The sequence below is a fragment of the Lissotriton helveticus genome, chromosome 5_1, assembly GCF_964261635.1.
Source record: "Lissotriton helveticus chromosome 5_1, aLisHel1.1, whole genome shotgun sequence".
In the NCBI taxonomy this organism is placed as follows: Eukaryota; Metazoa; Chordata; class Amphibia; order Caudata; family Salamandridae; genus Lissotriton; species Lissotriton helveticus.
The window spans coordinates 1780497853-1780523441 of record NC_136065.1 but is presented as its reverse complement, the minus strand read 5'-3'; the positions used below and the strand labels follow the sequence as shown (position 1 = coordinate 1780523441).

The window sequence follows — 25589 nt, the reverse complement described above, 5'->3', positions numbered from 1 at the left end:
ATTAGTCCTTCTTGGGAAGAAGTGAAACAATTTTGTTTAGGTGTGTAAACGGCATCTGAGTCTATGCAGAGACATTCAAGTGTTCAAGTGTTTGGATTGACAATACTCTGCCTATTTTGACACTGCGGACGTGGGGAAATTTGACCAGGGTTCCTCGTTCAGGTATCTTGACAGAATGAAGTGCCGTCACACCCCAAATTATTCTCCTGGAATGGTGGATGCCATTTTTATTCTGTCAAATGTGCAGTGTCTCATTGATCATCTTCTGAATAATGTTGTCAAGATTCAGCAGGCAGTTTTGGCTTTTCAGGCATAATCAGGTAAAAGTGAGAATTCCAATTTCTCAAGCAAAAACACACCTGTACATTTTCACATAAGAGAAATTAACATATCAAGTACATATTTAACTTTTTTCGCTACAGGAAAATTATTTCTCCCTGTAGAGATCCTGCATTCTTTACACCTCCGCCCGTGTTAGGGTGCTTGCTTTCCCTTCCCACACAGAAGAGGGATTTACTCCGTCCTTTAAAAGGAGTAAATCTCTGACTGCGCTCAGGGCAGGAATGTCTGGCCATCCTCTCACCCCGGAGATTTACTCCCACCGAAACCTCTTCATGACTAAATCCAATTTTGTGAAGTCCTAAATGAAGCTATTTGCTTGTGGACGTCTGCCGCACATTACAAATAGGCTTGTGAATATTCTTTTCGCCTCACACTAATTTGCTACAAACCACTGGCTCATTTAGGCAAATTTTTTGCAAAAACACTGGCAAACTGGTGTAGGTTGCATGTCAGACAAAAAGCGAAAATATGCCGTTATCTGCATGTTTTCCATTAGAAAGAAATTTTTGGGGACTAGCCCGAATCCTCTCATTAAAGTTCAAATTGGGGAAGTGCTCATACGTTTGGTAACGTTTACAGTGCTTGGAAAATGGAGTATTACTGTATACAAAAGGAAGTTATTATTATCATTATCATTATTATAATTATTATTATCATTATTATTATTACTATGAATATTATTATTATCACATTAAATAGATATAAAAACATATTTTACAAAGACACAGATTCCAAAATATCTCCCTGCATAAGTTTCAACTAGAAGGCAATCCCAATTATCCCACTATCAAGCACTGGTGCACAAAGATAGTAGGAATGGAGTTAGAATAATGCATTATTCCAGCTGTAGAAGAGAGTTTAGCTGGATTTAATATTTAACTACAGGATGTTTGGCATGGCGATATCTGTGTAAGGACAAGATTTTGACAAAATATGTCATAATTCTATGTTTTGATGTGAAGTTAGCTGTTTAATTCACTGGCTCTTGCAGGTGAATGTTGTGACCCTTATTTTTCAAATATTTGCAAGCTCCTACATAAAATGCGATGGATTAGCCTCATTAGACTCTATTGTGAATAACAGTGGAATGCGGTAGCACCTCAACCTCCACCCATCACGTTCCATTTTCTTTACAGTTTAGAGTACCTAATAATCATAATAATACATTTTAACAGCACACTGCTGCTTCAGAAGAAGGATCTCGGCGCTAGCCGAGGAAAAATTGTGATCGGGCACTAGAAGGGGAACAGTAAATTGAATAAAGGGAAAGGTCTTTAGCTTCTTTTTTTATGGATTCAGAGGGAGCCACTCGTAAAGCAAGAGGGAGGGTATTCCAATGTTTAGATATAAGGTACGAAAAGGATCTGCCCCCTCTTGTGGTATAAATACTTTAGAGACTGGCAGCTAACTAAGATTATTAGATCTAAGAGATATGGATTGGTGGGACGTCTTGAGCCTTATCCTTATGTAGATAGAACCGTTCTGGGATAAGGCTCTACAGGCAAACTTCAGGGCTTTGAATTGAAGGCCTTTGATCACAGCCAACCAGTGCAAACGTTGTGACAGATTGCCACAGGAGCATTTTCAGAGTCAGTATTGATGATGCATCCTGAATGATTTGAAGCTGGTGAATCAAATAAGCCGGGAGGCCCAAGTAAAATATGGATGCTACTTCTACCCAAAACAAGCAAAGTACACAGAATGTTTAACGTGTTAAGTATTTTTTTTTCATTTTGAGAAAACTATTGGTTGAAATATTCTGAAAATCAGTTGGGGTTTGGTGTTTAGGCAAATCTACTTGACTGAATCACTGGAATCATCAACCATTCACAGAATAAGGATGTCTGTACCAGGGCTAGATTAAAAAGTGTAATACTCTGCAGTTTGGTGAGAGTAGATTCCCACAATCACAGCACCAATTCTGCCTACGGGCAAAACATTTCACCCACCACTATTTCTAAAAGGTCAGTTTATATTGTGGATATTGAAACAACTCCACCCATATCCTATCTCTAGCATCAAAGCATGTAGCTGCTAGGGAATGTATTACAGTTTTGTTACTTATGTTTGACTGCCGCTTATGGTTTCATCCCCAAACACATAGACACCACAAATGTGCCAATGGGTAGAACTATTCAGGCACACCCAAACTATCCATTCTGCTAGAAAGTACTTACCTGCAACTCCAATATGTAAAATTGTATCATAGTATCACTAGATATTTTTAAATTAGAAACTGTTTGTTCCAACTAGACTGTTCTACTTTATATTTTACAAAAAAGGTCTTTGCTATGATTTCACTTCTTAAGATAAATTGTATTTGCTTTTTATGCTGTACTGCACCCAATAGAGAGGACTCGATCCATTATTCTGACTTGTCAAATAAATATTTCCGTGTTTGACTTTTTCTGTGATACTTCTTCAGTTTCAGTTATCTCAGTGGGATGGGACATGTTAAGTCAGATTGTCAATATGCTACAAAAGAGATTTTATTTGTGCTGTGATGTTGATTCAACAGTGGCCCTAGACAGGTGTAGACTGTACAATCTGGAAATCTCACGATTGCTGGTAGAGAAGATAGGACTCAGAAAATCAGACATGTGGTTCTATGTTTTAATTTATTTTCCTCAGCTCCATTCATCTTTTCTGCTTCACTTTTCACTACCATATTGTGATTACCATTCACTCTTCACCAAAACCCCCAGAGAGGGAAGAAACCTCTACTCTAAGGCACAGCACGAATCTCATTCATGAGGGCTGACTCACTAAAATGGTTGCGAGCATCTGCACTCAAGTGCTTGCATTAGTAACAAGCAGTACATCCAAGTGGCTTTCGGTATAAATTGTGTGCCTTGCACTTCAGTTAGATAAATAAATACATCTATAATCATACCATGCAGTGCTTTGAGCGGATTTGTTTTTTAGCAATCCTAATGCATGTTTTTATAGCTGATGGTTGACCTCGGCCTGGTCGCCCCCACACCCCCCGCCTGCTCCTCCTACCTGCTGCCTGTGCCTCGATCTACACGGCGCCCCAGCCGCCACAGGACCGCCGCTGAACCACCCCAGCCGCCACAGGGCCGTCCCAGCGCCGCCCCAGCCACCGCAGGGCCGCCGCCGAGCCCCCAGGTTTTCCCGCCGGATCTCTACGAGACCCCGCCCACCCGCACGCCGATTGGCTACCGCGATCCCCGCCTCCCCGCACACCCTCCCTCCCGGCTCCCCTCTTATGACGCCCCCTGAGCGACCGCGCAGCGGACGCGCGCAGCGGGAGCACCGAATGAGCGCCGAAGGTGCGCCAAAGGTAAGCCCGTCTGCGCCCGTCCGCGCCTGGCCCGCGCCCAGCGCCAGGACCCCTGGCCCCCGCAGACCCCAGCCCACCCGCCGGACGTACGACGACGCCGCCCTCAACGCACTCAACGCCGGCCGAACCCCTGGATGCTACCGAGCCACCCCGAGACGCACCCACGGTCCCTTCATCTGCCAGGCCTGCAAGTTCTCCTGCACCCGGACCTGCGCGGCACCAGCACCCACCAAGCCGAACTCCAGCAGCAGCCACCTGAAGTGCATCCTGCTCAACACCCGCTCCGTCCACAGACACGCCGTCGAGCTCTGGAACCTGCTCGACACCACACACCCAGACGTCGCCTTCCTCACGGAAACCTGGATGCACGCCTCCTCAGCACCCGACATCGCCATCGCCATCCCGGACGGCTACAAGATCATCCGGAGAGACCGCGTCAACCAGACAGGAGGTGGCATCGCCATCATTCATAGGAACACCATCCGCATCACGACCAACACCGACGACACCATCGCACCCGCCGAACACCTGCACTTCCAGATCCACGTCAACCCGAAGACCACTCTCAGAGGCACCCTGATCTACAGACCCCCGGGACCACGCACACAATTCAGCGAGGACATCGCCGACTTCATCAGCCCGCTCGCCCTCCCCTCAGCCGACTACATCCTCCTCGGGGACCTCAACTTCCACCTGGAGAACAACAACGACCGCAACACCACCACCGTGCTGGAAAACCTCGCAAACCTGGGACTCAAGCAACTGGTGACCACCCCCACCCACCTCGCCGGACACACACTCGACGCCGTCTTCTCATCCAGCAAAGACATCGCCTTCAGCCACGCCACAGGACTCCACTGGACGGACCACAGCTGCGTCCACTTCACCTTCAGAAGAACGACGACCCACCACCACCAGCAACAGGTTGCCCGAAGAAGCTGGAACAAGATCACAGCCGACCAGCTCACCGCCTCCCTGAGTCAGCACCCTCCCGCCAGCTCAGCGAACCCCAGCCAGGCCGCCGACAACCTCACAAAGTGGATCAGCAACTGCGCGGACGAACTCGCCCCTCTGAGGACCCCGCCCAGCAGACCCGGCAGCAAGAAAGCCCCATGGTTCACCGACGAACTCAAGAGCTCCAAGAAGAACTGCCGAGCCCTCGAGAAAGTCTGGAGAAGGGAACCTACACCGGGCAACATGACCACCCTCAAGCTTGCCACCCGGAAGCACCACCAACTGATCCGCGCCACCAAGAAAACTGCATTCAAGGACCGACTGGACACCAACGCACACAACTGCAAGGAACTCTTCAACATCGTGAAAGAGCTCTCCAACCCCAACGCCGGTAACAACGACATCACCCCATCGCAAGACCTCTGCAACTCCCTCGCCTCCTACTTCCACAACAAGATCGCAGACATACACAACAGCTTCAGTAGTCAACCATCGCACACAAAGACCGCAGCAACGCCACCCACCACCACCCTCCGCGCCTGGACTCCGATCAGCACCGATGACACCGTCCGCATGATGAACTCCATCCACTCCGGATCTCCGACCGACCCGTGCCCTCACCACGTCTTCAACAAGGCCGACGCTGTCATCGCACCCCACCTGCGGGACATCATCAACACCTCCTTCGACACCGCCACCTTCCCGGAGAGCTGGAAGCACGCCGAACTCAGCGCTCTACTTAAGAAACCAACAGCGGACCCCACCGAACTCAAGAACTACCGCCCCATCTCGCTCCTCCCGTTTCCAGCCAAAGTCATCGAGAAGACCGTCAACAAACAGCTGGCCGCCTTCCTCGAGACGAATGGATCCCTCGACCCCTCACAGTCTGGCTTCCGAGCCAACCACAGCACCGAGACCGCCCTGATCGCTGCCACCGATGACATCCGAGCCCTGATGGACAACGGAGAAACAGCGGCCCTCATCCTCCTAGACCTCTCCGCGGCATTCGACACTGTCTGCCACCGCACCCTAGTGCAGCGCCTCAGCAACGTCGGAATTCAGGAAAAGGCACTGGAATGGATCGTCTCCTTCCTCGACGGAAGAACACAGAGAGTCCGCCTACCACCGTACAAGTCAGAGGCCACCGAAGTCATCTGCGGCGTCCCTCAAGGTTCCTCGCTGAGCCCCACCCTCTTCAACGTCTACATGAGCCCCCTCGCGCCCATCGCACGCCAACACAACCTGAACATCATCTCCTACGCCGATGACACCCAGCTGATCCTCTCACTGACCAACGACCCCGCCGCTTCCAGAGCCAACCTTCACGAAGGGATGAAAGATGTAGCCGATTGGATGACGACCAGCCGCCTGAAACTGAACTCAGACAAGACGGAAGTCCTCATCCTGGGCTCCTCGCCCTCCGCCTGGGACGACTCCTGGTGGCCCCCCGCCCTGGGCACCGCACCCACACCGACAGACCACGCACGCAACCTGGGCTTCATCCTGGACTCCTCCCTCTCCATGACCAGACAAGTCAACGCCGTCTCCTCGTCATGCTTCAACATCCTGCGCATGCTACGAAAGATCTTCCGGTGGATCCCCACCGAGACCAGGAAGACGGTCACCCAGGCCCTCGTCACCAGCCGACTGGACTACGGCAACGCCCTCTACGCCGGAACCACCGCCAAGCTCCAGAAGAGACTCCAGCGGATCCAGAACGCCTCAGCCAGACTCATCCTCGACATCCCCCGACGCAGCCACATCTCCGGACATCTGAGAGACCTGCACTGGCTCCCCGTCAACAAGAGAATCACCTTCCGTCTCCTCACCCACGCACACAAAGCCCTACACGACCAAGGCCCGAGCTACCTCAACAACCGCATCAACTTCTACGCTCCCAAACGCCACCTCCGATCAGCCAGTCACGCCCTCGCCGCCGTCCCCCGCATCCGAAGATCGACAACAGGAGGAAGGTCCTTCTCCCACCTGGCCGCCAAGACCTGGAACTCCCTCCCGACCGACCTGCGCCTGACCCAAGACCACCTCTCCTTCAGGAAGAAGCTCAAGACCTGGCTGTTCGAGCAGTAGCAGCACCCCCCCCCCCAAGCGCCTTGAGACCCTCCGGGTAAGTAGTGCGCTATATAAATGTCCATGATTGATTGATTGATTGATATCATGTTCATGTGGGACAGTCTGTCCGGTATCTTAGACAACACTACTTTACGTGCTCAGGCTTTAAGGCCAGTACTTATGATAGCAAAGCAAAGCTACAAGTATAACAATGCCAAATGTAGTCATCACAGTGGGCACCCTGTGTCCTTACCCCTCCACCTCAGCCACAGCGCAATGTTCATCGTCCGGTCATCATGTACTTTTAAAAGTATCCAGTCCCACTCGCAACCATTGCTCTATTTGCGGTCAAGAACATTTAATGTAGTCAACAGCCATAATTCAGATAAACTGTTGCAAATTGTTCACTAGCAGGTGCATAGAGCAAGCCCCTGCGGTGTCGGGGTTCCCCCAACTTTTAATGGGGGGAGGGGCCTTCAGCCCAAGGCTGAATATATCTATCAATCTATATGAGATGCAGCCGCCACTGGGTAGTTATATGTATGACCACTTTTCCATAGGAAGAGCATTTGTTTTGGTTTGCTTATAACTTTTGTGTAGTTTGAGAAATCGTCTCAAAACTTTCCCCAAAAAAGCCTCATTCACTACAGCTCCTCTCTGGAAACGTTTCAGGGTGATCCACCAAGCAGGGGCCGAGAAAAAACGGGGCCCCAAAACACATTTTCCCCAATCATTTTTCCATTGGAGAATTAGATCCAAGTTCAGATGTGGATAGAAGTTTAAAAGCCTCAGCTCTCTCTTTTTTCCTTCCTAGATTATCCTGATCACGGCACCTATTGGAGGTCATTGTACGAGACACCTACACTGGAAGCTGATCTGGAGCAAATTTACCACCAGCTGCAGCCCCTCTACCTCAACTTGCACGCCTACGTCCGCCGGGCACTCTACAATAAGTATGGATCCCAGCACATCAACCTCAATGGCCCCATCCCAGCACACTTGTTAGGTGAGAACTCTGATAACGACACCGTGAGAGGATGGGGAGTGTGGATAAATGGGGTTATTGTTTTTCTACAGCTCCTAAATTGGCATATGCATGTGGACATGGATTTAATCTAGTGACTGACACTCCATGTAATCTTGTGCAATCGTAGGTAGGTAGAGTTGCTTCTATTATTCCTTCTGGTGCGGCATTGAATTAAGAAAACTGATTTTGCTGGTGTGTGTGCTACTCACATTATTTGATGAGGAATTCTGCAGATACGATTATAGCTATGAGGGTTCCTTAAAATATGTTATTGAATACAATAAATAGGGTGGAAACATTTCACACAGGCTTTTCATAATGCTTTGCCCTTGACCTTGACATCGTGTGGTTGAGTATGAGCTGTTGCAGTAGAGTCGCATTAATAATAGCTATCTATCTACCTAGCTAGCTATCTATATATATATATATAAACACTAATCTTGCACATTGCACTTGCACTTTATCCTCGTATTCACTCTATTTTATTTTATCAATTTTATACATTGGTTTACTTGTTAATATGATTAATAATCCTTTTGCAATTGTTCAATGGGTTTTATTCTATTCAAATATACCTATTGTTGTGATGTGGTTTAAAGAAATCTTTCATGTCTATGAAACGGCTGTGTATTACACCTTATTGACGTCACCCATCCATGTGTATATAAACCAATGCAATTTGTCTCACTGTGTCATGTGATCAAGGCCCAAGGCGGGGCCGAAACGCGTCATGATGTCTTTGCACTGAATTAAAAGAAAGAAGCACTTATATTGTGGTCCGTGTCCGTGTTTTCAAACAAGACCAGGATTGGATTGATGGTTTTTGGATAAGGAAACTTCGTGATATATATATATATATATATATATATATATATATATATATATATATATATATATATATATATATATTTTTTTTTTTTTCACTAAAAAAAAGGTTACAAAAACCCCCCGATATTCGCCATAGTTTAGTGAACTACATCTAAGTGGTGCCCCGTCATACTTTTCTTATGATTTGGGGCTAGTTTGGACTTTTTTTTGTACTGCGGTTGCTTTTTGTTCCCAGTCTGGTCCTGACTTCTCCCTGAACCGTGTGCAGGAAGTCTACATAGTTACATCCCCGCGCTATTGCCATGCTGGCGACTTCCCTGCAAACTAAACACTTGAAATGGCAGCCATTTTCGCCTCCTGACAACTTTGACTCAGGGTAGCAAACAAAACTGATCCTTGAAGACTTGTGTAGTCGAAAAGTTGACGATTTTATTGCTGGAGTCTCCTATTTGGACATACAGCTCCTTCAAGCGCTTATGGATGCTGCAACTTAAAAAACACACGAAACTCACTCAAAAGACAATCCAAATTGTAAACGGTTTTCAGTGGAAAATATATCTTAATTTTTTTTATACTGTTATGGGGGCACCTCATACTTTCTCTCGTCCACTAACTTACTTTAAAAAACCCTTTAGAAAAGTCACATATGGACAGTAATGGGGGCCCCCTCCAATAATAACATTATTTAAAATAATACAGTTACCCTACCACTCCCCGATATTTTCAAAATTAAAATATGATAGCTAATTTTTCGACTTAATGTTCACCTGCTTAGCACAAAATATAACTAATATTCATACAGAATTCTATTACACCATATACAGAGCGAGCAGACGAAGTGATGAAAAAAAAAATTGGGGGGTTTCTTATGTGAAATTTAGTCTGCAGTGTGCTAGTACTTTGGTGAAGTCTATGAAACTGTTGTGCTTCTTTTCTGCCAGTGGCAATCAAAGGATGTAGCCTTATGGCTAGAGCGGTCAACGTCGATGCTGGGAAACCGGGTTCGAGCCTCGGCAACGATGCTCAACATACTGTGATTCTGGGCAAATCACTTAATTTCCCCTTGCCTAACAAAAAGAAATGAATATGTACTTGTGCAATGAAACTGATGCTATGTAAAGCGCTCTGATACCCGATATCTTCGGACCTAGTTTGCGCTATATAAAACTCTGAAAAAATTAAATAAATAAACCAATGAGATACGGTGCAGAAAAGTAGATGTTTATTCCACAGGGCAGAGCACAAGTCTTAACTTTGCATCAACTGCTGTCACAACGACAACACGGCACAGCCTAGATGACATAAACACACTCCAATGCTACCAAGGTTCTGATAAAAAACACTTTCACACTACATATCTTCTCCCCTTACAAAACCAATTACACTACACACCAATGCAAGGGCAATCAATGTTTGAAGATGAGATGGAAGGCAAACATGGAAGATAAAAAGGAGATGGATGGGCTATTTAAAGTATATATAATAACAGGAGGGTGCTAGAGGGCGCACAGCGGAATGGCTGCCTTGTGAGACAGCTCCCCCGGTCGGGGACAAGATATGGCAATTTCCAGTGACGAGCAGACGAATAATTAACCAAAAACACCAGTTCTATGGATCGGAAGGTGTCAGGAGTGAGGAAAGAGCAGAAACGACCTGAAAAACTGGAGTGACAGATCTAAATTTGTAAACGAGAGCTGACGATGTGAAAAGCCCTGTGCTGGCTAAGATGGCGGCGTCCTGCAGTGTCAGTGCATCGGACCGAGCGCAGTGAGGAAATCACGAAAGCGGCGCATACAAGTAAAGAAACACTGTGGCTGGCATGCATAAGTGCTTACAGTATTAGCGGACTGCTGCATGGTAGCACAGGCGATATTGCAGGGAGGCGATGTGCTACAACGACGAAGTTCATCAGACCTAAGCGCAAAATGGCGGGCAGCTCCAAAACGAACGGCCGTTAAAATTAGATGCAGGCACGGTTAGGCTGGCGAACGCATGATCCCATGGTGCGCCAATGTGCCTCAATAGTATATAGCGTCTGGCTCTGTAAAATGTACGCCCAACAAAATATCCGTCAACGCGACGACCGTATATCCGGCCATTTGTATATGTATTCTGACTGCCTGTACTTTGCGAGCCATTCCGAAATCCACATACACCGAAGGCGGAAAAGCTGCTGAGCCCTGCATGGGTACTGCAACGGCAGAGTAGCGGCCGTAGCACATGGGTGATAGGCCCTGCGACCCAACTGTTTAGCTGGTTTTCATTTGCCCACAACTCAGGAAACACGATTGTTGGGGTACTGTATGCTGCCTGTGGCGCCTAACACGGAGAAAGGTGAAAAATAGGCTCTTGAAGCAGTTGAGTCCCTAACGCTATTACCCATCAATCCGGCACTGTGTACAGGATAGCAGGCTCCGGGAGGGCGCTGTGACCACCAGTGATTGCAGTACCTACGCCTGAGTGTTGGTGAAAGTCCCTGCGCAGATGAGTTTAATGAGACACCAGTAATGTCAAACCGAGACACTAGCGACTGTTGAAGTGCAAGAGGAGTGACACCTAACACACGTACCAGGTATAGCCGCAGTGCCTCAAATTCAAGTCTAAGTTGTGTGAGCAAAGCGAAAGATGGGAAAGCCAGACAAGCAGCAATCTATATTTGCAGTTTGAAGCCAAAAAGAGCAGCAGTGGTACAACGGCGCACTCTGATACTGAACTAGAAACTGACCAGACCCCTAGTGCAAGCATGGAAGGGGTATTGCAGGCAATCCAGCGGAGTCTACAGGATATAAATGGGAAATTAGACACCATCACTTTACGAGTAGACAACATGGCGGCTAAGCTAGACAAGCACGGAGAGAGACTGGTGGAGGCGGAAACGCGACTATCGGCGGTGGAAGATGAAACGCATGGCACAACAAAAAAATGCACAGAGATGGAGAAGCTACTAGACACCATTAGAAAAAAAGCGGAGGATTTGGAAGCGAGATCCCGTCGTAATAATATTAGAATCACGGGAGTTCCGGAATCTACGAATACTGGAAAGATGGAAATGTATGTAGAGGAAATGATCCGAAGCGTTTTTGGAGCAGAGCATCTCTCAGAGGTCTTCCTGGTGGAAAGGGCACACCGATCTCTGGCTCCGCGACCGAAGCCTGGCGCCACTACCCATATCATAATAGCCCGAGTTCTCAATTATAGAGATCGCGATGTGATTATACGAATGGCTCGAGAACGGCAACAGATCACTTATCAGGGAAATGCGTTGTAGTTCTATCCGACTTCACAATGTCGGTTCAACTTGCACGCAAGGAGTTTAACCCAGCAAAGAAGAAACTACGGGAACTGGAGCTAGAATACGCCATGCTGTACCCAGCCCGACTAAGGGTGACGCACAAGGGCCGGGCTACAATCCTTCAAACACCGGCAGCAGCACAAGGTTTTCTAAAAACAACTCAATCGAAGACGAAAAGAGCAGCAAAGACAGGAGCGAAACCAGGACTCGGAATAGTTAACTGCGAAGATGACAGCTATTGTTAGCTTTCAATGGTGTAAATGGGTAAAGTATAAAATCGCACAATAGAGACAAACAGTATTGGAACATGAAAGGTGAGGTAGCGCTGCCGTTAGGCCCGCACATACTGTGGTGTCAATGGGAGGTGGACAGAAACAGCTCTATATGTGACCTGTTTGCTAACATAAAGAGAACGCTCAAGGGTTAACTGACCAATGTTTGACGATCATACTTCTGAACATGACTGTAGCAGATATCTTATGTGAGAGAGCTGTGGCTGCAAAACATATATTGGTTTCCCCTTACAATGGGTAGTTATTCTGTGTGGATATTGTTATAGTGGAGAAGCGTGGCTCAGTGGTTAGAGGCGGCAGACCCGGAAGCTGAGATCAGCCGTGGACCAGGGTTCAATTCCCCGCCTCGGTGGGTCTCGGGCTCAAAAAATTCCACGGACTCGACAATTCTCGCTCCGGTGCCTACTCGACTCACGGGGTCACACTCTGCGACTCTGGGCAATAGCTTGCTTAATCTCCACTACGGCCCCTCGCGGCGGGATGCCTGGCTTTCACCTTGTGAATACCCTGGCGGGGTATCTCACAGGGGAATACCAGGACGGGTTCCCTAAGCAAGCGCCTTGAGACCCCTGGGTGATTCGTGCGCTATATAAATCGAAATACATTTACATTTACATTTACATTTACATTTACATATGACTTTTCCGGGTACTATGGTGACTATCAGAGCCATGCACTAAACTGTATCTAAGATATGGACTTAAATAAGATGTATGTGTGATACGCTACTGTGGGTACGAGATACACGACGCCGAGTTCATTACCGGGCCAGTATATTTCCAAATATACCAGCTGGGTTCCCATGTAATTTATGAAATATTTCAGATGAGTAGATAACAAAATTATTGGCAATCACCAACTAAGACAGGAATACATACCTGAAGATCACTATGCAATCTATGCATAATAGACAATGTTGAATCTGCATTACTAAAATACACCCGACCACATCCATTAAGTTGGATGGAGTTGTGTGCATCTGGTGGACCCCCCAAGCGGGTGTTCCCCAATAAAAAGTTGGGATATGTTGTTTGTTGAAACAGGGGATTGTCTTTGGCATGATTGGGATGCTGAGTGAGGGGGGCGGAGTGAGGGGTGTTATGTACAGTTAACTAGACCAATGTACCCAAGAGACATCGCTGAAATCCAGGAAAATGTTGTGGCATACTACACGTCTAATATTTTTTTGCGAACTGACAATGCTATATGTTGTGAGCTATACATGACGCTGATTTGGATTTGGCACAATAGAAATGTCAAGTGAGAAACTGCAACCTAAATAATTGAACTTGCTAACTTGGAATGTAAGGGGATGAACAACCCAAAGAAGATTAGGCAGGTTTTTGCTTATTTTGACAGATTGCGGGTTGACATCGCTCTCCTCCAAGAGACGCATATTGCTCCACACTCTACTGTACACATTGGACGACGGTGGGCGGAGTCAATACACAATTCATCTTACTCCTCATACTCTAGGGGTGTTATATTAATCAGGAAAAGTTTGAACTTCAGTATAGACACCACTATATCTGATGAACTAGGTCGCTACGTTATACTAACAGGCACATTGAGGGGGCAAAAACTGGCCATAATCAGTACATATGGACCGAATGTAGATGACCCTGACTTCTATCATAACATATTGTGCAAACTTCATGAACTACCAGACATTCCCTTAATTTGGGGGGGGGAGATTTTAATATTGCACTGCATGATGATCTGGACAGATCTGGAGCGTCCACAGAACCACACAAGCGGGCGAGGGGTAAATTACAAGATATTATGATGGACATGCATCTTACTGGCGTTTGGAGATCACAACACCCTGGCCATCTAGAGGGAACGCATGTATCAGCAGCACACAATAGCTGGTCGCGTATAGATTACTGGTTGGGATCGGATGACATATTGCTTTGGGCACGATCAGTGAGACATCTGCCCAGAACACTGTCCGACCACAAACCTGTGCTCATTTCCATGATCATGCCTAGCTATATACCGCTGCCTTATACTTGGAGGTTTAATGCAAGAGCATTATTGGATACAGTGTACACTGATACTATTCATCACGCAATCACGGATTACTTTGATTTAAACCAACCTACTACCGATGATACAAGCCTCCTATGGGAAGCCTGTAAAGCTACTATTCGAGGAATTTGTATAAGTACCACGGCAGGTATTCTTAAGGACATTAGAAACCAGATTACTATGCGTGAGAATAAACTACGAACACTGGAGCGGGAATATGAACAAACGCAAAGTACATAGATATTAGGTGAAATCAGAACTGTAATGTCGGAATACCTTTGCAGATGATGAACTCAAATATGTTACAAAGCGACAAAGAGCGAGATCATATGGTGAGGGTGGTAGACCGGGGAGGTCACTAGCTGCTAAAATTTGCTCAGGGCACGCTCCACAGATTGTGCAAGTGGTAAGGTATAACACCGAGACACACAGGGAATACTACAGGAATTCTTGGCCACATATGGGGAACTATATGCCTCAAAATGCACACTCTCTGCGGAAACAATAATGAAATACTTGGAGGACGTAGAAATAGCCTGGTTATCGGACGATACTTGTCCTTACCGATCACAGTAGAGGAGGTAACCGAAGTTATTAAATCATTACCTAACGGCAACGCGCCAGGCCCTGATGGGCTAACATGTGGGTTAACATGTGAGTTTTATAAGACCTTTGTGGAACAGCTGGTGCCCCGCTTGGTAGAATTGTATGGGGATGCTTATGATAAGAACACATTACCACCGATGATGCGAGAGGCAATGCTAGTTGCTCTCCTAAATCCTAACAAAGACCCGGAATATTGTGATTCATATAGACCACTGTCTTTGATTAATGTGCATACTAAAATATTGGCAAAGCTACTTGCTGTCCGGCTGAAGCCACTGATGTTGAATTTAATCCTACCAGACCAATCAGGGTTTATTTCCTCAAGGTCAACAGCCCGCAACAGTAGAACACTATTTGCGCTTTCACACTACCTAATTCCTAGTACAAAAGCCGCAGCGATCCTTCTATATGCTGCTAAAGCATTTGATTCCCTTGAATGGAAATGTTTGCATACTGTACTGCAGAGGATGGGATTCCCACCTATTTTTTTGCAGTGGATCAACTTGCTCTACACAGCCTCAACAGCACTTATAATTGTTAACAAATATGTTTCGGAGGCCATCCCAATTGCTAGGGGGACGAGACAAGCTGTCCACTGTCCCCATTACTATTTGCAATAGCGCTGGAACCACTGGCATGTAAGATTAGACAAAGACATCACTACTCAGCGCTTCAATTTCCGCAACGGCCTCTGCATATCTCGCTGAATGCAGATGATATGTTGTTATATATATGTGACCCTGAACAACATCTGAACCCCCTGCTTAGAGAATATATTACATTTGGACAACAGTCTGGGCTAACAATAAATTGGTCCAAGTCAATAAATGTACCATTAACAGATACCACCTGCCAATTCCCAACAGATTACCCGCTAAAATGGCAATCAGAGCCTGTAAGATACTTGGGTGTTTGGTTCCACCGAGACCTAGAAGTAGTCATTCGCACCAATTATGGCACAGCGATTAGTGTCCTGGAAGAGAAAATAAGGAGGTGGATTCAACTACCATTATCACTGGCGGACAGGCTGGCCATTGTGAAGATGGTTATACTGCCAAAATTGCTATATTTATTCAATAATGTCCCCATTCAACCCCCAGCAGAGGTATTTCATAGGATCTCCACTATGGTGCTTCACTTGATATGGGCGGGTAAACAGGCCCGTATACAATTGCGCGTTCTTACTCGAAGGGCGGCTTTAAGGTTCCGGATTTCTTACTATATTATTTATGTGCGCAAGCACAATATGCACATTTTTGGTATCACAGAATCCCATTTTTGACTTATGTGGCAATTGAGGGATGAGACGCAATGCCGATTCCATTAGATGCTATTCTAAGACACAGACAACCCCCCACTACAAAATAGAAACATAAATACAATAGATACAACAAACAAAGCATGGCAGGCAATGGGTAGCAAAGCTAACAAAGCTAACAAACTGCCACTCTATGCGCCAGCACTACCACTGCATTATCATCCTGAAATATCAGTCATACAGGAGGAGGTGGGAATGGGTCTGCTGTGCCAAGAAGGAATGGATACTATGGGAGACCTATATTGCAATGGTGCTTTTAGACCACTTACTGAGCTTTCATTCATAAGTAACCAGACAATGCTGTTCCGATTCAAGTATCATCGATTGCAAGGGGCAATAAGGAAACTGTACATGTCATATCCTGCGGAGCCGACGCAGCTATCCACATTACAACTCTTACTTACAGCTCCTACAGCTACACACCTGGTGTCTAGACTTTATGTTAAATTACAGGAAGATATAGGGGACGACTCCTTAATTGAGGATCTATCAGAGTGTTGTGCATACTAGAGTACTCACCTCTACATACCGATGGGTGAAAGAAAAAAAAGATTGTTTCAGACACTCTAGTGTTTTATCCACCCTAGTGCTTGAATTGGTATTCAGATCGAGTCTTCTTCCTCATTCTTCTTCTACGTTTTGTTGCACAGTATTCACGTTTGAACGAGCTTAGCCGCTGACTTATCAAATCAGCTGTGGCATTTTTCTAATGAGACTGTAATCCACCTGAATTTTTTCTGCCCTGGGGAAGCCCACATCGGGCGAAACGCTTTGGCTGTTTCGTGGCTGTTTCCCTGATCATCGTACATTGAGATTCTTGGCTGTTTTATCATCGTGTCAAGAAAAATTTATTAAAAGTGGACTTTTTTCCTATTTATAAAGGACATGTTTCTTAATTTGTCACTTTGATATATTCCATTTCACAATTATTTTTGTTGCCTCTCCATTTGCTTGTTTTGTATGCTCTATTACTGGTCTTCCATTGACCACAGCAAATTGCACACTTTATTTAATTATTCTATTCACTCTCTTAAGAAGACTGCTAGCTCCAGGATTGTAAACAGCTGTCTATATAGGTGTGAGGTTTAAATAACTCCCCACTTCGTTAAAACAGAATTGTGGGCCATTTTTGATTATTAACTCCTCTGGATAACCCTTGCTCAAAAACAATTTCTCCATGAACCTTATAAAACCCCTGCTTGTTACCTCCCCAAAAAAATTCTACCTCAAACCATTTGGAGTAATAATGCACTAGATCAGTGATACATCTGTCTGAACCCTAATGGTAACCAAGAGAGCCATTATGCCTATTGCTACCTTCACCCATGGCCGCATGGAAATCTTTACTGGTGTACATTTTGTGTGCTGATCTTATGTACTTTGTCACTATTACTACACATACCACACTCCTTCACCACCCTTTCAATCTCCCTGTCCATACCTGGCCACCAGAAAGATACCCTAAACATACTCTTGTTTTTGTTTCTCCCCAAATGCACTTCTTTGGCAGATTCTATCTCTGTGTCCCTAAATCATGCTGCCAGTATTAATTTTGCACCCCTTATAGTCCCCACTTGTCTTTTCTCAGTTCATCCATCACACAGGTAAACCTTTTCCACCCTTCATGGTGCAAAGGTCATCCTCTCATCCACCTACTGAATGTCAATAACTCTTCTCCATTCCTTACAGTTTGTTTCCACACTTGTTCTCTCGTAGTTTCCATATCTATGAACTTAATGGCTGCTGCCCATTCATTTTCTTCTACTTCATAGTCAGTATTCCTGTGCCATCCTTCTTCAATTTTAATCCTTGATGAAGCATCACCATATTCGTTATCTTTACCAGCCCAAAAAGTGCATAGTAAAACGAAACTCTTCAAATCTTCTGGAGCCATTTTGCAATGCTCAACCCAAAGCCTTTAGTGGGTAACAAATTACTCAAAGGTTTGTGATCCTGGTGTACAATAGATGGCAGCTCGTCCATACAGGAAAAGGGGCCAGGCCCCCCACCGTTTTTAGGAGAAGAACAGTGTCAGGCTGAGCAAAGGTCAGCCAGACAGACAGTCTTCTTGTTCAGGTCAGACATCCCAGGAGTTAGACATGCACTAAATGTGCAGGCTCCTGGCTGGCTGAGTTGAACTTTGTCATAGCCCTGTGGGCGTGACCTCCTCAGCCTTGCAAAAGTGCCTTGAGGCCCTCACCCTCATGATGTGGGGAATTGTCACTGATTGCCTCGGACCTGGGTGTTTCAGTTTTTCGCCCTGAAGTGCTCAGGACTGAGCGTTAATCAGTGACTCCTTGTCACAGCCTGGGGTGGGGTCAGCAGTCTCATTGAACCCGTCTCACTCTATGATGAGTGAGGGTCTGCTGCTTTCTCTCATTGGCTGACACAAAGTCAGCCAAGTAAAGAAAGCAGTAGTCCCATCCCTCCAACGACCTCCAAGGCTATTTTCTCAGGAGCTGCAGGGTAGGTATGTTTTGTTTTTTGTTTTTGAATGTTTATTGCATGCATGTATGCAGAAATGTATTTATTTGTCGTAAGTGTATGCGCACGTGTGTGTGAATGCATGGGTGTGAGTGTAGATGTGTGGGTTTGTGGAACAATCGTCCCCCTCCCTGCCAAAATTACTGACCACCACTGATAGATGGTAAGCCCTAAACATAAATACTAAAGTCTTTGGCAGCACAAAACACAGCCAACATTCCCCTTTCTGTAACTGAGCACCGTTGTCCAATATCAGACAAGGTAAAAAAGTCATACACGATAACTACTTATTTTCTGTCTTGAATTTGACTCAATGTGGCACCAATAGCAAAGCTGCTGGTGTTAGTAGGTATTATGGCATTATTAGTTATTCTACAACTGCCCAGTGGTAGTGCCATGGCAAATTCCTGCTTTATACACAATCAAATTCATCCTGACATGTTTCAGTCAACTCAAATGTCTTATTAGTCTTGTCTGAATTTTTTTTAATACATTTAGAGAAAAATTCAATAACGCCTAAGAATGACCATAGGTTATCCTTACTTTCTTTCATAAGTGCTTCACTATGTTATCCACCACACTGTTTTCCAACAATTTTCACTTTTCAACTTTCCCGATCAAATCGCTTGAAGATAATATCTCCAACACTTTGTCCAGTCTATCGTCATGTTCATTTTCATCCTTGACAAAAAAACGAAATGTCCTCCTGGAAAAAACAGACACCTTGCACATCCTCAAATAAAGTCTGCATCAACCTCTGAAAGACCAAGGAAGCGGATGCTAGTCTAAAATACACGTGCCTATACTGAAAGGTCCCAAGCGGTGTGATGAATGACGTTAAACGTTGAGAATAGCTTGTAATTCAATTTGAGAATAAGCAGATGTCTATCATAGAAAACCATCTGCATTTTCCATTTGGTCAGCATTTCATGTTTGATGTTGGCCAATGGGCGCCTTCAACCCATATTAAATTATTAAGATGGAGAAGATTTACACACACTCTAACCAAGCAATCAGGTTTTTGCACGATGACTATCGTCGCCACTATGTCGTGCTTCTTTTATGCCAGTGGAAATCCAGGAAACCAATGAGATAAGGTGCAGTAAAGTAGAAGTTTATTCCAGTGGCAAAACACACATCAGAACTAGCCATCACCTGCCTTCAAATTCTAACAGCAACTCAGCACCACCAAGATGACATAAACACATTCCAATGCCTACTGCGCCCAAAGTTCTGATAAGGAATACCTGCACACTACAGAAACCACCTGCAAGCCACAGTAAACTCAAAGCACAAACCTGCTGGCGATATACTCATTATATAGCCTGTCTCTCTGAGAACCTTATCATCAGTCAAGTGGAGCGGTATTTCCCGGGGAGATACCGTTCCACGTCATTACAAATGGGCCCGTTATTTTCAAATCCAAATTAATCAGGTAATTTTCAGGTCTAAAAATGGTCATTTACATGTCTAGAGACACTGACTGGTACGATTCCACACCTGCTGCTAAACCTGGCCGGGGTGGTATTTTCTTAATCAACGGTTGTGGGCAGATGCTCCGCCCAGTCCCTGCCTGCCCCCTGCAACTCCAAGCTGAGAACTGTTATTACTCCTCCCAGCCAGTCAGCTGCACCCATCACCCACCCTCCCCCTGAACAGCAACACAAGCAATTGTGAAAGTGCAGTTATTACATTAATAAAGAGAAGTCATTTAACATAGGTATCTGCTTATTCAGTATAACCACAGAGCTTCATAACACACTTCTAGATACAATGCATTTCTGAGTACCTCACAGATGTTTTTCATTTAACAAACAACTAAACAGGTTGCAAACTAGTAGTATTCAACATTTAACACATGTGTCTGTGTGCATTAGCTGCCTCTAACTTAAATCCTTCCGGTCCACTGCCATTTTCTCTATTTAACATAGCAGTACCCCAAAAAATCTGGGTTCTTTTAAGGGGCCACGCTGTTCTCTGTACTCGGTGCAATGTCTGCTGAATGTAAAAGTAGAATGTGTGGTGGAAAGGAGGGGGATGTACGTCTGTTCTCGCAAAACCTTCAGAATCTACCCTTGATCTCGGCAAACAGAGCAGAGCACAATGTTATTTATGCATTCATTTATTTTTTCATCAAGGGTGACTTATGTGTTCTTTACTGACTTAAAGCACCCGTTCTGGCCCAAGTCCTGATGAATAAAAATGAAGATCTTGCCAAATAATAAAGTGACAAGTTAATTTATTAACAGCCTGGAATGGTGTGAACAGTGAAAGCACTCCTTTTCCAATCGGTGCCATGGCATGAGCCGGGCAAGGCTGGGGCTCAGGCGGGACACGAGGGGCTTCTGTCTGACACGGATCTGTTTGAGTGATGGGCACTATGGCTGAGCCTACGCGCACCATGACATCCACTAGCCAAATCACTTCTGGTTAAAGCAGCACCTTGTACTTCCCTGTCCATCCCCAATTTCAAATGTGTGTCAGCATGTAGCAACTTGCAACTGCCCAGATTCGCTTCCCCTTCGGCCACTATTGATCAAGCAAAACTACAGTGCGGAGGCAGCTCTCTGCAGATTAGCAGAAGGCCTCGGATACACCAATTCCGAAACCGGAGGAACATGGTGGGATGCTGCTCAGTTGTGTTAATATCAGAGGAACGGATTGGATGATAAAGGCAAAACGTGAGACTAAGGTTGTCCCAGGCCAGGCTGCTGACAAGCCCCTGGTGCAGGCCTTAGCGGCTGCTTGCGCACTCAGGGCCAGGAAAGCACCAAGAAAATCAACAACAAACCTACAAGGTTTAAGGTTAACCGTTACATTAATGAAACACATCATATCATAGGCCAAACGTGTAATGATGCATTTACGAACGCATTTACGGATTCTTACTTTTTCAATATCTATCTGATAATCTGACTGATTCTCAATCCCAACGATGATCAGGGGATCTTTCTTGAACCAACCAAGGCTGAGAGCGAGGTGTGATCCGATCTGAGGTACAACACGAGCGGACGAGCCACGAGCAGTAGCAGGCACTAACACGAGGTGTCGTGTGGCGCGGTGACGATCTTCTGCGACGACGTCACGTTGTCACGTCACCATGAACGAAATGGGCAATCACTATCTGGATGTAGGACGTTACAACGCATACTTTTACCACGCATGCCTTTACAACGCGGTATTTACAACGAATACCTTTACAACGCATAGTGCTTTGGGATAGTGAATAGTTTAATTTACTATTCCAACTCCAGTCCCCGTGGATAGTAGGGAAGGTGTTGGATAGTAAATTAAATCTATTCCCTATCCTGGAGCGCCCCCCAGCGCAATGCGTTGTAATGGTTTGCGTTGTAAAAGTTGCGTCGTAAAGGCACTGCGTGGTAAAAGTTGCGTTGTAAAGGATGTTTACCTCACTATCTACATGGCTTCACATAAGCTACAGTGATTGGCCATACACTTCACCAAGTGCGGCAGTGCTGTGCCACCCATGCGCGGCACCCAATGATATTTATGCCAGCCTCAGACTAGCCTCAGACTGAGCGGTGTCTCACTCTCAGCCAATCCAGACACTGCGCTGCATTAGCAGTGCCAGGATTGGCTAGAGCAGTGATACTCCCCGCCCATTAGGAGACCGGGAGCTGCTGCATGAAGCAACCCTCGCTCTCCTAAAGGGGAAGGCTAGTGCACATGTTCGGGCTGGTCGCAAAAATGACCAGCCCAAAACCGAACATGCGCACTATTGCTGCTGTGCTGCGCTCACAACAACAGTAGTCTGTCAGTCACCAGTGGGCATGGGCCAGTGCCGGAATTAGCGTCAGTGAGCCATGAGTTATTATTTATTATATAACTAGAAGTAGAATAATGATCTGTATTATTCTGCTCGAACTCCACCTGTATTATTGACGTTAATGACTATCTATGCACACATTTATCTGTAATATTTACATTATTGATGTACCTGTACTACTTTGCTCTCTCACGTACCTACTACTTATTACGTTTAATTTCACTCTCTTGTTGGTATTCCCGGCTGTGTAAAGCGCTCTGATATCTGCAAAGATCTTGTTCGCGCTATATAAAACTTTCAAAATGAATGAAATGAAATGAATGGGCCCTGGGACCATGTGGCATTAGTGGAGCAGTGGACGCACTGCCACTAGCCCCCACACTTGCCCCAGGCTTCCTTGTCCCCTTGCCCCAGGGTGTGACTTCCACACATCCTTTCAGGTTGTAGCTACCCACCCCCCTGACCCAGGGATGCTCCAACTAGAAAGGATGGGTGGAAGTCAAAACCTGGCCACAGCGAAGTTCTGGGCAAGATCCTGGACCGGGGCAGAAAGGGTCCCCAGCAGCCCCAACACGTGCCACATTGAGCAGGCGAGCCAGCCCCTGGACTAGCCCTCGTCTTCTGAGTCCTGCTGTGGCACTGAGACTCGCAGCTCTTAGCAGATGGCAGAAGAAAGCAGGAAAAGCTCCCAATTAAGAAAAGCTGTGCAGATTTTTGGCCCAGTTAAACTGGTTCTGCATACTTTGTCCTCATTTCGGCCATGGAATTTGGTGCAGAAATAAAGGCCCGAATAGTCAGTCTCCCAGGTAAGGTATCCCTGCACCAAAATCCGTGTAACTTGTAATCAGGGCCTTTCAGCACTTGCGCCTCTACAGTTAAGATTAATTTGCCAGGACAGTACCTTTTTGGTACAGCTTTAACATTCTTTGACCAATATTTTTAGTGGGAAAGATAGACAATTCGACGAACAAGCAGGTGAGAAACATTAATTTTGAGATCCGAAGTGTTTTTTTTCGTGACATTGACAGGAAAATATGGCAATTGAATGACTTTGAACCACTAGGGGGCAGGCTTGCCCTAGATAAGCAGTGTTTTACGACATCTTTACTGTGAAGCTGCAGTATCGAGCTGCCTGTGTGAGTGTGAGCCACATGTCCTATTGTTTTTTTTTAGGTCTGTGGTTTACCAGCATCTTTTAAATTTTAGGTCTGGTGTGAGCCAAGATAATTAAATTTAGCTCAATTGTATGTATAGTATACGTATGTTTACTAGCTTCTTCATCCAGTGGCCTGTTATTGTATCATTGACAATCATCTTCCGTCCTGTACATCATACAAGATGGGGGCAGTGAGTCAGGCCACGTCAGCCATTGGCTAACTTCAGTGTGAGTGACGGTTTTCTGCACTTTAACAAGGAATGAATGAATGACTGACTGAATGAATGAACGAATGACCCGTCTTTGTATAGCGCGCAGCTACTCCAACCGACGCTGGCAAGTTAACAAGTGCATACCCTACGTGGCTTAGTTTTTAAATAGCCAGGTTTTCATCTGTTTTTGAAGTGGGTGAGCACTGTTAAAGATCTCAGAGCTGCTGGCAGTTTATTCCAGAGGTGGGCTCCCAAAAAGCCAAAAGATCTGCTGCATCTGCATGCCAGAGATGAGCTTTGGGAATGCAAGCCAGGTCGGCGTTGGACGATCTAAGTGTCCTGGTAGGCACATAACGGCTGGCTCATTTTCTAAGATAGGTGGCACCTGTTCCATGGAAGGCTTTAAAAAAATAACCAGAGCCTTAAATTGTATTCTTTCCCTAATTGGGAGCCTATGTAAGGAATTCAGATGGGGGGGGGTCATGTGTGATCTGAGTTTAAGTTTAAGAATTGCTCTTGCTGCTGCGTTTTGCACTACCTGGAGACACTGTAGCAGGTAATCTGGCAAACCGAGATAGAGGGCAATAGCATAGTCCAGTCTGAAAGTAGTCAGAGCCTGAACCACTGTCCTCCTGGCATCCAAGACGCCCTCTATTGGACAGCGTGGAAGCTTGCATGGAGAACTCTATGCACCATTTCTTTCCAACTAGCTGGAAACTTGCACAAACACCAAATTCAAACCAAAAATAACTCTAAGCTCACACAGGCGACCAGTTAACAGGGTGAATAACAGAAGAACACTCATTCACTCTCAACTCACTCACTTTCTCTTTCCCTAACACTCATGTTTACTTGCTGTGTAATGAAGGTATTTCCAGACACTGAATGAAGGGCAGTGCTTCAGAAGAATACCACTGCAGCACTTCCCCTTCCACCTTTTGCAGAGCCTGTGGCTCCTCAGAGAGAGGGGGTGCCTGAAGCTCACAGCTCAACAACCAATCAGCAGCGCAGTAAGAAACTGTCCAACCCAGTGCTTTCTTGTAAAATGAGAAGCAGGTCAATGATAAAACAGCACGTGATACTACACATAGTAACAGGTCTCTGTTACTAAGGGGCATATTATCAAGGACGGCATTAAAATGATCGCTGGTTTAGCGGCAGAAAACTGCCGCCAAAGTGGCGACAAAGGGCTTGATAATATGCCCTGGAGAATTCCAATAGAAGCCCATGTTCACGCCAGAACATGGACTTCTATTGGAATTCTCAAGGGCATAATATCAAGCCCATTATCACAGCTTTAGCGGCAGTTTTATGACGCTAAACCAGCGATAATTTTTAATGCCGTTCTTGATAATATGCCCCAGAGTTATTTAATTCTCTCTAGGATGTGTGCAATGCGTATAATGCCTGCAGTACCCCGCTCTAGCCCACTGTGTCTTTATCCCCAATGCATCCATGTAGGACATTACTTATAGGCAATCTCAGGCAAGAATCAGCTCAGGTGCGATTACACTGTTATAGCTGTCTGATCAGTGGTCCAGTGCTTGGGACCCTTAGAACTGCTCATCCTTATTTATTGATAAAAGATCATTTGCCGAACTGGCCAGGTTCAGGTCCACAGTTCTAGGACAAAATAATGGGGCAGATTTACAATAACTGGCGCATCCCCAGGGATGCGCCAGTTACTGTGCACCGCAACTCCGCCACCCATGGTGCGCCGCATTTACAATGCGGCGCACCATGGGGCAAAAACGGCACAGATGCGTGGCGCATCTGTGCCGTAAAGGTGGCGCATTGTTGGAGTTGCGTCGCAAGCGCGACGCAGCTCCAGCAATGCTCTTGGGGGGGGCCCTATCTGTCCAATGCTGCGTCAAGCCTTACGCCT

The 25589-nt window shown here is 45.8% G+C and overlaps 1 protein-coding gene across 2 annotated transcripts in view; it reads left to right on the top strand.

The window, feature by feature from the left end:
• Positions 1-25589, top strand: part of ACE (angiotensin I converting enzyme) — a 236673-nt gene that overhangs the window by 172633 nt on the left and 38451 nt on the right. For both annotated transcript variants that reach the window (XM_078645075.1, XM_078645076.1), the window contains exon 17: positions 7485-7676. In XM_078645075.1, coding sequence (XP_078501201.1) covers positions 7485-7676 — 192 coding nt within the window. The remainder of the gene's footprint in view (positions 1-7484; positions 7677-25589) is intronic.